The sequence below is a fragment of the Papio anubis genome, chromosome 8, assembly GCF_008728515.1.
Source record: "Papio anubis isolate 15944 chromosome 8, Panubis1.0, whole genome shotgun sequence".
Taxonomy (NCBI): domain Eukaryota; kingdom Metazoa; phylum Chordata; class Mammalia; order Primates; family Cercopithecidae; genus Papio; species Papio anubis.
In genome coordinates, this window is record NC_044983.1 from 107,662,054 (window position 1) to 107,675,126 (window position 13,073).

Sequence of the window (13,073 nt, forward strand, 5' to 3'; positions counted from 1 at the left end):
TAACTCTCTTTTTCACATCTATTTCTCTGTATCCTTTCAGTTTTCTATTATAATTATAATTTTAATTTAGGGTCACTGACTTTGTGTAAAAATAGCACATGCAACTGTAGTATTTTTATGTGACCAATGTAGTCAAGTATACCATTAGTAAGGTATTTATTAAATTTCTTCAAAAAAGAAAGGTCTTTGTCTACATGGAGAGTTAACTTCTGCTAAATTATGATTTGATAAAATTATTATTTTTCTATACCTTTAAAGGCTTTTTGTAGTGCTATTTTTAATTATATTTACTTTAATTCAGGAAGTTTTCAAATAATAATGATCCAATTAAAAGGAAGCATTCAGCAAATGTTTTGATATCTTAGTTAAGGCCTATCAACACAATGCTTTAAAAAGTTGCTGACTATAATATGATCTTCTAATAGGTTGCCACCTTGTGGTTTTTGAAAAATACAGTTAACACATTTCATAGATTGCATAAATATCCTGCTCTATGTTTTGTTTGCATATTTTTCTCTTAGGTGAAGAATCTAGATAGCTAATGACTCTTAAGAAGTATCTAGGGATCATCTTGAACCCAAAGCATCGCTTTACGAACATTTAGATTACGTGAATTCAAACTAATAGATTAAATGCCATTCACTTTGAATAGCCTCTGGACTATTAGGAGAGTTGATAGTGTTATTATTTAAAGCAACTGCACATAAAATATACCAACGCATCATTTGTTCTTATGCTCATTCATTACCAATAGTAAATTCTCACATTTTTTAGTTTGATTCAGATAATTAATTTAGAGGACAGTGGCTTTCTTTGCTCATTTTATAGAAATAACAAGTTGTGATTTAATTGGGTAAACAGTCACAAATACAGTACAGGGAAAAACATATACCATGTAATAAAGTTTTCACTCAATTAGAGAAGAGATTTGTCTCATTCATCTTCCAATTTCCCTACAGTTCTAAGCAGAGTGCACTTCACATAAGCACTCAATGTTACTTTCTAAATTAAAGATCATGATTTAAAATGCTTAAATTATAACTAGTATGTCTTTCCTGTCAAAGATGTTGGTTTCCAAGACCTAAAATTGTGAGATTTAATATGAGTAGTTATTGATTTCCCTTAGGAAGAGCAGTCAAACTTGTAATTCTCTGTTCTAAAAGGCAAGACACAATGTACTATTAGCATCTATTACGTGTTAATTAGGATATAGCTCAATTTCTCTCATTTATTAAAAATAAGAATTTCTAACCAAAAGAACAGTTTAAAAAATATTATATATAGCTATATCATCTTGTTAAATATTAGTGATCATATATTATACAAATAAAGGATTTTTGCATTCAGCAATATATTTTAGAAATGCAAAAGTTGTACACAAGAGACTTTTTAAAGTTTCTTCAATTTACTTGTGGTTTACAGTAATTTAATGGTCTGCATCATGAAGAACTATCAACACATATTCTGCTTTTGACCTGCGGCACCTATAACAAAGTCAAATTTCTCATTATGACACCTTACACCTTTCAGGAGTAGTCTTGCCTATATAAGCAGCCTTAGTTACTGCCACTGCACCATATCTTATGTACCATTCCTACTGAAATAGTATGAATTTTTCCTAATGCGGCATATTTAATAGCTGTCTGAATGTGAGATTTCCTCTGCTGAATCTATCCACTCCTTGCTTAACTGTAAAACTCCTTATTTTTTAAGACTCACCCCAAGTGTCACCTCCTGTTTGAAGTATTCCCTGAATTTCCTAAATGGAGATGGTTATTTATTGCTTTTGGGTGATCTACCACAAATATATCTATTACTGTATTCAAAGCACTGCAATATTGCTTTATCTTTGTGAATCTTCTACAAGACTCTTCAAAGAAAGATACTGTGACATGTCTATCTTCACATTTTTTATGTCGAGCATAATGCCTGACATATGGTAGGTGTTCAAAATATTTGTCGGCTGAATAAAGAATGAATGAATAAATTTTGTTTTATGGATTTGTCATGTATTTGCATTACAGTGATACATTTATTGTATCTGAAGTTAGCAATAACTGAAAAGTAAACTTCATTATAAAACCAAAAACATGTAAAAAATCATTTAAATATTATTTACTTAGCACATGCTTATCAATTGCAGCTGCTGTTCCCTCCCACTGAGAGTTTCATGTCTATCAAAACTTCAATTTAGGTAATGGTGTTTCAGTGTGGAACTAAGTGGCCTGAATGAGATGATGTTGAAAGATTTTGTCTTCTTTTTTTTTTTTTTTTTTTTTTTTTTGAGACGGAGTCTCGCTCTGTAGCCCAGGCTGGAGTGCAGTGGCCGGATCTCAGCTCACTGCAAGCTCCGCCTCCCGGGTTCACGCCATTCTCCTGCCTCAGCCTCCCGAGTAGCCGGGACTACAGGCGCCCGCCATCTCGCCCGGCTATTTTTTGTATTTCTTAGTAGAGACGGGGTTTCACTGTGTTCGCCAGGATGGTCTCGATCTCCTGACCTCGTGATCCGCCCATCTCGGCCTCCCAAAGTGCTGGGATTACAGGCTTGAGCCACCGCGCCCGGCCAGATTTTGTCTTCTTTGCATTTTAAGTAGAGAGTAAGAAAACCCATAGTTACCCAAACACTCACCTAATTACATTTGTGATGATTTTATGTATGAAATGACACATTGCTTCATATATGTGTTTAATAGGGGAACTAATCTATTTTTATGATGGAAAGTTTTGCAGGAATTTGGGAGATGAATGTATATTTTCTATGTCAGGAGTAGTCACTTTAATTCCAATTTTAAAATCTCTACAGGATCTAGTTCCTTTTTCACAATTTAAAAATACTTATAATTAAAAAGTAGGCATTGCAATTGGTGCCACAGATATTAAAAGAGTAAGAGACTGCTATGAACAATTACACACCAAAAATTAGAATAACTCAGAAAAATGAAAAAAAAATTCCTAGAAATATAAAAGTTACCAAGACTAAATTTTAAGGAAACAGAAAATCTACATGAACCAGTAACTAGTAAAAGGATTGAATCAGTTAAAAAAGTCCTCCCAACAAAGAAAGGCACAGCACCAGATGGCTACACTGGTGAATTCCACCTTACACTTAAAAAATTAACATCAATCCTTCTCAAATTCTTCAAAAAAAATTGAAGAGGGGAAAATATGTCCAAACTTTTTTATTGCAGTCAGCCCTGCCCTAATAGCAAAGCCAAAGACACCACAAGAAAAGAAAACTATAATCCAATATCCCTTCTGAACATGGATGCAAAAATCCTCAACAACATGATAGTAAGCCAAATCTAGCAGCATGTTAAAAAAAAAAAAAATCATATACCGCGACCAAGAGGAATTTATTCCTGGAATGTAACAATGGTCAAATGTACACAAATCAATAAACGTAATATATCACATTAACAGAGTGAAGAATACAAGTCACATGATTGCATCAATGAATGCAAAAGAAAAGTATTTAAATGTATTTGACACCATTTCGTTATTAAAAACTCTCAAAAAAAACTAGGTGTATAAGAAATTTACCTCAACATAATAAAGACCACATATGAAAAGCCCATAACTAACATCATACTCAATGGTAAAAAACAAAAAGCTTTTTCTTTATAATCAGGAAGAAGGTAAGGATATCCACTCTCTCCACTTCTAATCAAAATACTACCGGAAGTCCTAGACAGAGGAATTAGGCAAGAAATAGAAATAAAACGCATCCAAGTCAAAAAGGAATAATTAAAATTGTCCCTGTCTGCAGATGATAAAATCCTAAATGTGGAACAACATAAAGACTCCATGGACCACACTGAGATGTCATCTTGCCCCAGGTAAAATGGATATTATCAAGCAACCAAAAAAAAAAAAAAAAAAAAGGAGAAAAGGTAACTCTTATACATTCTTGGTGGAAATGTAAATTGGTCAAGGCATTATAAACAATAGTAGGGAGGTTTCGTTAAAAAATGGAAAATAGAACTATATAAGATCCAGCAATCCCACTGCTGGGTATATATCCAAAAGAAAGAAAATTGGTATATCAAAGGGATACCTGCACTCTCGTGTTTATTGCAGCAGTATTCACAATAGCCAAGATATGGAATCAACCTGTGTCCATCAGTGCATGAATGGGTAAGGAAAATATGGTATATATGACAATGGAGTACTATTCAGCCATAAAATTGAAATCCTGTTATTTGCAGCAACATGACTGGAACTAGAGGATGTTAGGTTAAGTGAAATGAGCCAGGCATAAAAAATGGATATTGCATATTCTCACATATCACACATATGTGTAAGCTAAAAAAGTTGATCTCATGGAGGTAGAGAGTAGAATGATGGTTACCAGAGGCTGAAATGGATGACTTGGAAGGCAAGGAAGAAGAGAGATTGGTTAATGAGTTCAAAAATATAGTTAGAAAGAAAGAATAAATTCTGATATTTGATAAGCAGGGTGATGAGTTAATGATAATTTATTGTATACTTTAAAATAATGAGAAGAGTTGAAATGTTCCCAACATATATAAATGATAAATGATTGAGGTTATGGATGATAATTCAATTACCCTGATTTGATCACTACACATTGTATACATGTACAAAAATATCACATGTATCCCAGAAATATGAATAATCATTATTTATCAGTAATATTGAGGAGACTCCATTAAAAAAAAAAAAAAAAAACCTGTTAGAACTAATAAGTGAATCCATGAAGTTGCAAGATACAAAATTAACATACAAAGAATCAGCTGCATTTCGAGACCAGCCTGATCAACATGGTGAAACTACTTCTCTACTGAAAATATAAATGAGCTGGGTGTGGTGTAGAGTGCCTGTAATCCCAGTTACTTGGGAGGCTGAGGCAAAAGAATCACTTGAACCCAGGAGGTGGAGGTTGCAGTGAGCCAGGATCATGCCATTCCATTCCAGCCGGGGCAACAAGAATGAAACTCCTTCTCAAAAAAAAAAAAAAAAGCTACAAAATGGCTACGAGAAAAATTACAGAAGACACACAAATAAATAGAAATACAACCCATTTTTATGGATTGGAATATTTAATAATGTTAAAATGTCCATACTACACAAAACAACCTACAGATTCAATTTGATGCTTGTCAAAATCTGTGACATGTTTTTCCACAAATAAAGTACTAACATGCATATAGAACCACAAAAGATCTTGAACAGCCAAAGAATTCTGGAGCAAGAAGACCAAAAGTGCTGGGGTCCTACTTCTTGATTATATATTACAAAGATAGAGTTACCAAAAGAGTGTAGTACTGGATAAAAACAGATATACAGACCAGGAGGTGATGAACCTGGAGGACATTACACAGTAAAAGAAACCAATCACAGGAGGATAAATACTTCATGATTCCACTTCCATGGCAAATCTAAAATAGTCAGACCCAAAGAAGTGGAGTAGAATGGTGGTTGTCAGGGGATAGGGAAAGGGGGAAATGAAGAGCTGTGGTTCAATGGGTATAAAGTTTCAGTTATGCAAGATGAGTAAGTGCTAGAGATCTGTTGCATAATATTGGACTTACAGTTAATAAAATATTGCACACTTGGCCGGGCGCGGTGGCTCAAGCCTGTAATCCCAGCACTTTGGGAGGCCGAGACGGGCGGATCACGAGGTCAGCAGATCGAGACCATCCCGGCTAACACGGTGAAACCCCGTCTCTACTAAAAATACAAAAAAACTAGCCGGGTGAGGTGGCGGGCGCCTGTAGTCCCAGCTACTCGGGAGGCTGAGGCAGGAGAATGGCATAAACCTGGGAGACAGAGCTTGCAGTGAGCTGAGATCCGGCCACTGTACTCCAGCCTGGGTGACAGAGTGAGACTCCGTCTCAACAACAAATAAATAAATAAATAAATAAAATAAATAAATAAAATAAAATAAAATATTGCACACTTAAACATTTGTTGAAAAGGTAGATTTCACATTAATTATTCTTACTCAATAACAAAAAAAACCTTGTAAATTCTTGTGAAATCATTAAAACTTTATCCATATAATTTTGTAATTGAATTGAAGTAATACTTCAAAATTTTAATAAGACAGTGTTTTGAGAAAGTTGCTATAATATATACATACTCACAAAAATATTTTTTAATTAATATAAACTTGTTCTTAACCTTTTTGAATGGCACATGATATTATTTTTACCTGTGTATTCAAGATGAAATCCTGCAGCAGAAACACTGATGTCTGATTGAAAATTTAGATATAGATTATTAGACGTACTATTCAAAAGATGGGGTATTGTTGTTCCTGAAATGATATATGAGAAGGCAAGTCAATGGCCATATAATAAGTACTATAATAAAATTAAGTAAGTTTACTAATCAGTCAATAGATTACCACTAAAAATATGCATTAATCAAGTTGTTTTTCAAAAAAAAAAATAGTAGAAATATTTTTCTCACAATCCTCTTTCAATATACTGTTCCTATTTCCAAGAAGACAGACCACTTGAGATGGCTTTAGATTGCTTCCTAAAAATAGGTAGAAGCAAAAAGAGCTGGTGAAAGTTAAAGCTATATGTTTGACATGTTCACCGAAAAAAAAGTTGAATTTCATGTGGATTTCAGTATTCTGTGCATGAGCTGATAATAAACAATAAATACATATATATGTAAAGTTAATCTTGTTAGAAGCATGAATGTTTGCAATGATCATGTTCAAAGAGGTTATTACTGTGTATTCTCTCTGTTTTCCAATATGTTTTTTGAAGACTGTGCTATACCAGAGGCTTCTGATTTTCAAAGTGATAACCAGTTTTAACTGCCTGTATGTCACCAGATTTGTGAACTAATTAAAAAGAAATACAAAATATGAATAGAACAGTTTGCAAACTAAAAAGGAATAAATAATAAACTTAATTTTGAACTTTGTACGTGATTTTTATAGTATAGTAACAACTTTGTATGAGTCAGATAATATAGTCATTGATTGACTTTTAGTAATGAATTAAAGTTAGACAGCTAGATAGATAGATTATTCTATGCTAGGTCAAGTGCCTTAATGTTTCTTAAACTCTGACAGCAAAGCTGGTAGTCAGTTTTCAAAAAAATTCCAATTATGAACTACTGTTACTCTTGTCTTTCAGCAAATGCATTATAATGATATTTTTCTGGACTTCTGAAGGAGACCAAATTTATTTTATTAAGTTATTGAGTTTGAAAATACAAAGTATCTGCTTGAAACAATTATTTCTTGAGTTTCCTATTGAGCAAATAGTTTAAGATTTTTGACTCCAACTCTAGCAGTTTCAAATGGCAAGCATGAAAATAAGTAAGCGTTAATTCTACATTTTAAGACAAAGTTCAACAAGCATATGAGTTGAGATCATTAAAAACATTTCTTTGTAAGTAACTGGTTTCTTTACATTTGCTTTGCACAACTTTGTGGACCTCACTCCTGATGTCTTCTATGAAAGAACAGAAAAAATTTTATTACAGAGCACACACTTGCTTTTTTTCTGACCATAGTGTGATAACGGCAACCGCTGAAGACAGGAATAAACAGAAACTTGAAAGGTCATTTCACCTGCCTTAAGTCTCTTAGAGGATCTTACTGATTAAAAGTTCTAGTTCTGGAGTCACACCAGCTGGGTCCCAATCTCATTCTAACATTAGTTGTACAACCTCAGGCAACTTAATCTCTCTAAGCCTCCATTACCTACCAGGTTTGCTAGAAAGATCAAATAAGGAAATGCATGGCAAATGTCACACAGAACTAGCACTTAGTGATCAACAGGTGTTATTTATCACTTATATTATCATTATATTATTATTTTTAAAGTATTACAGATGGGTGTGGTGGCTCATGTAATAATCACGGGATTACAATCCCAGCTAATCAGGAGGCTGTAAGACAGGTGGATCTCTTGAGACCACAAGTTGGAAATCAGCCTGGGAAACACAGCAAGACCTCAGCTCTAAAAAAACAAAATAAAATAAAAATTAATTGAGGTTGTGGCATGTGACTGTAGTCCCAGCAACTCAGGAAGCTGAAGCAGATAGGTCACTTGAGCCCAAGAACTTAAGGCTACAGTGAGCTATGATTGCACCACTGCACTCCAGCCTGGGCAATAGAGCCAGACCCTGTCTCTAAAAATGCACACACAAAAATTAATAATGATACTAATAAAGTATTACCCCCAACCTATTATAAATAAAAGTATACTAAAATTGTGTGGGATTTTTCTAAGACTTCTATCTAAATCTATATTGTTCATGCCTAAATCAAATCACTCCTGCTCCAGATATTTCTTTCTTTTCCTCACTGGTTCTGATAAATAATGGGTTCCACTACTCCATTTAAAAATCTCTTAAAAGCTTAGTCATTCAAATTTATTTCAGTATATCTGAATTGAATAAGCTAATCGGTTAGCTATGTTTATATTTCTAGAGTTTAAAAAGTATAATAGTAAAAAATTAACAAAGTAAAACTTTTTATTTCAACTTCTATATGCAAAAGCTTTTAAATTATTGCATAAATTACCTTTTAAACCTCAATAAATCTGGCCGGGTGTTGTGGCTCACACCTGTAATCTCAGCAGGTGTGATCACCTGCTCGCCAAGGCAGGTGGATCACCTGAAGGCAGAAGTTCAAGACCTGCCTGGCCAACATAGTGAAACCCCATCTCTCCACAAAAATATAAAACTTAGCTGGGTATGGTGATGCACTTCTGTAATCCCAGCTACTCTGGAGGCTGAGACAGGATAATCGCTTGGACCCAGGAGGCAGGGGTTGCAGTGAGCTGAGATCTCACCACTGCACTCCAGCCTGGGAGACAGAGCGAGACTACATCTCAAAAAATAACAACCTTAATAAATCTAACAGATTTTAAAAACAAGTCCACAACTTACATAAAAAATAAGACTTTTATTTTGTTTCTTTCTGGTCTTGTTACACATGTATATACTAATTTTATACAATTTTATTCATTTCATAGAAATAATTCTGTATTCTCTTTATTCTCACTTAACAGTACCTTGTAGCATTCACCTGGCTATTTTCATGACTTCATAGCACACAATTCAAAGCACAGTGTAATTTTTAATTATCATTGCTCATCTTTTTAAGGAAAAGAGCATACATACTATTCCTGAACCCCAACTCAGCTGAAAATATTATCAGTAATATAAAACCATCAATAAATAATTAGACAAATATATAAAGAATTAAAAATATAATAAGGTTTTAAATATCAATATTGATATCATCTTTAAATCTTTTAAACTTCAGTCCTTATATCTTCGTGTATAGTTTGTAAAAAGCAAATTAAAACCACCAAGTAAGAGTTGTAGGTAGCTCTTTAATTTTGTTTATATTCTTAATTATACCTGTATTTTAATTAAGCTCAGCTCTCTTATTTACCTGAATAGCTTCCAAGTCTTGGAGCATTGTTGTCTCCCCCATCATAAAAGTCCAGAGAATCCCAATTATGTTCTGTGGCAAAGCTAACAACTTGTACCTGTGAAATAATAATTACAGGTAAGAATAGACATTTCTAACCAGATACACATAACTATAGTCCACCAATCTCCCTTGGAAAAGAGAGTTCAAATCCTGGACCACATAACTGTGGCCCCTCATAGAAGTTAACAGAACTGATTTTTTTCCGTTATTGTACTGGCTTACACGAGCTGATTTTTACACAGAAAAGCCTTTGAAGCACCTACCAACGTTCACTCTGGGTATAACCAGAGTAATGTCTGTCACTATCTCAGAATATTCTCTTTTCAAAAGCTTTGAGCTAATCTAATGACTCAGTGCCTGGAATCTCAATTGATTTTCAAAACAATTGGTTAATTTTTATGTATATGTCATTGATTTGAGTTTCCTAGTTTTCTTGTAGCTATTAGGAAAAACCAGATTTGTGGTCTACAAGTCTATAGGCGCTTATAATAAACCTTTTTAAAACCAAGTTTATTTCTGGATACTTTTAAATTATCCTTTCCTTGCATAAACTTTGCTCAATGTCTTCTCTTCCTTTATTTAAAAAATTTTAACATGCATAATTTTAACAAGTCTCAGTATGGATGAGAAAAAATGGCATTTTGTAATTAATTCAAATGCATGTTTAAAAATTTATTTTAATGAATAGAGTTATAGCAACTAATTCACAGTTGAAGGTCCTTAAAGTTGAGAAGGGAAATATAGGGGAGATTTAATTCTCTCCTGTCTATTAAATTTTATTTAAAGAAAGAGGCATGTGTTACTTTATTGCACATCACTTGGCACAGCTTGAGTTTTTGCAAGAACCCACAGGACCCTCACAACTGTGGATACTATTTTGTTATTTCTTTATTAATTTTTTTGTAGTTTTAGAGGAAGGAAAGGAATAACTTTATTAAAAGTTTTTTTAAAGCTAAATTCTGTTAAAAACGTAGGCACTGTACTCATTCACTAAATAATTACAACAATTTCACTCATTAAAAATTTATTATCGGCAAAATAGCCCATCATTATTCTTCCATACAAGTGAATATTGGTGCCTGTTTCCAGGGGTGAGTGCCACATGGCAATAGATACCCTGCCTGTAGGATTGGCATCAGGCCCAATGGCAATGTTCTAAGACAGGAAGAAGACCAGAAGTAAAGCTGTATAATTGTAATATAACTGCTACCTCCTTAAACAATTATAAATTCCCTCTTCATGTCTAAAATTTCCTTTCCTTCAGTTCAGGGGAAGAAAATACTGCATTCAGCTTTTTAAAAAATGTGAAGATTCACGCAGGAGTTGACATTTGGGCTAAGCTGAAGATATTGAGCTGAAGGAAATTATTGAGTGTCTAACAATGTAAAAGAAATCAAACCATGAGCTAGATTTAGTGGACCATGAGTAATCTTATTTAGCCACAGGGGAGGGTATTTGCATAAGAAGAAATACACATGCAAAGTTAGAGAAATAATAAAAAGTTCAAAAGAGTAGAGCTTAGTAGACAAATACAAGAGAACTTAGAATCAAAGCGCCTAGGTTTGCAACTTCCTGGCTCCTTCTCCTCATTGGCATGCCACTAAAGGAAAGTTGTTCATCTTTCTGTACTTCAGATTATTTAAATAAATTATTGTCATAAGGGTATCCAATACATAGATTCATTATAAAAATTAAATTAGTTAATTCGTATAAGGTGCCCAGCATGTAGTAACGATTCAATAAATCTTAGCTAAGAGGAAGATTAGGGGAGAAACTCAATAAAAAACTAAACACCAGCATAGTAACTATGCACTTCAAGACACAGTGACACCTTCAGTTTTCCAGTGAAGGTTTCAGAAGTCGGAGGAAGAACATGATTACGACTGTGCTCTAGGTACAGCACTGCATTGGGTGAAGAAAGTAAGAGTGAAAAGACAATTTCAATATCTATTTCAGTAATATTTCAATATGTATTGCAGTAAAAAACAACGAGAGACTGAAGTGTATTGGAGGCAAGTGTAGTAAAAATGGGAATCCAGATATTACACGTGTTGCTGTAGAGAAAGTTATTAAATTTTGTGTGATTCGAATAGGGGAGGAAGTGAAAGGAAAATTTTGAGAAAAATTTACTTTCTTTTCTGAATGATTGAGAGTAGTGGGGTAACAAGAGCAAAAATGTAGACATCTCCAGGAAAATCTATTACTTAGGAGGGAGAAAGAAAGTCAGTTTACTTCTGGATACATATGTCTAGTGTATATAGCTGAATAATGCCTTCTGAAGATATTAGGTTCTGATCTCTGGAACCTCTAAATATTATCGTATATGGAAAAGGGTCTTTCAGATGAGCTTAATTTAAGAATCTTGAGAGAGGGGAGAAGAGGCAGAGGGAGACTCGACACTCATAGAAGAGAAGACAATGTGACCACGGAGGCAGAAATTGGAGTGATGTGGCCAGAATCCAAGGAATTCCAGCAGCCACTAGAAGCTGGAAAAAAATAAGGAAGAGATTCTCTCATTCTTGAGACCCTGAAGTGGTCAGGGACAAGGTAGGAGAGGTTCTGCCAGGATCTCAATTTCAGTGCAGTGAAGCTGATTTTGGACTTCTGGCCTCCACTGCTATGAGGAAAAACAATAAAATAAAATTTGTTGTTTGTAATTATAAAACTCATGGTAATTTGTTACAGCAGCCAGAGAGCTGTAATATAATTTGCCACTGGGATTTGAGGTACATTGTGAATGTAGTTTGGCATAATAAAAATATAGAGTGTAGAAGAAGAATTTGGCCAGAAGGACTGGCAGACAATGCTATGAGATTTGTTAAGGGATTCAAATAAATGATTGAGTACTCATTATGACAGAAGACACGTGAAAGCTAACTAAAGATTTTTTTTTTTTTTCTTTTTTTGAGACAGAGTCTCGCTCTGTCTCCCAGTCTGCAGTGCAGTGGCGCGATCTCCGCTCACTGCAAGCTCCACCTCCCGGGTTCACGCCATTTTCCTGCCTCAGCCTCGCAAGTAGCTGGGACTACAGGTGCCCGCCACCACGCCCGGCTAATTTTTTTGTATTGTAATAGAGACGGGGTTTCACTATGTTAGCCAGGATGGTCTTGCTCTCCTGACCTCGTGATCGGCCCGCCTCGGCCTCCCAAAGTGCTGGGATTATAGTAGTGAGCCACCGCGCCCGGCCCAACTAAAAATTTTAAAAGAGGTAATTATTGACTCACTGTTCAGAGTAACTTTGCATTAGATATAGTTGCCCATCATGGCAATGGAATAGCTTTATGAGGTAATGAATTTCCAATCATTGAAACTAGGCTTCTATCATTATAACTGTTCAAATTCCATTTTACTTCAGATTACATAAAATCAGGATAATCATCTGTAAATTGATACAATAATGTAATCAACATATTTTCCTCCATGGTTTATTACATATTTCCCTTTTCCTGATAACTATCACTGTTAATTTTGAATGTAGCCCCATTGAAATTCTCCAATAGATCCTGCTAATATAAACAAACAAATAAATGAGTCTACTCTTTGCCACAAAGAGTGGGAAATTCTCACGTAATATTAATTTAACAAATTAATCTGTTTGTTGAGGTAATTCCCAAAGAATGGTTCAATTATTCTATAT

At 34.3% G+C, this 13,073-nt stretch overlaps 1 protein-coding gene across 6 annotated transcripts in view; it reads right to left on the minus strand.

Annotated features, from left to right (window-relative positions):
* CSMD3 (CUB and Sushi multiple domains 3) overlaps nucleotides 1-13,073 on the minus strand; it is a 1,287,556-nt gene that overhangs the window by 144,585 nt on the left and 1,129,898 nt on the right. For all 6 annotated transcript variants that reach the window (XM_021942876.2, XM_031650139.1, XM_031650136.1 and 3 more), the window contains 2 exons: nucleotides 9,395-9,491; nucleotides 6,176-6,280 (listed from right to left, as the gene is read on the minus strand). In XM_021942876.2, the coding sequence (XP_021798568.2) occupies nucleotides 6,176-6,280; nucleotides 9,395-9,491 (202 nt within the window). The remainder of the gene's footprint in view (nucleotides 1-6,175; nucleotides 6,281-9,394; nucleotides 9,492-13,073) is intronic.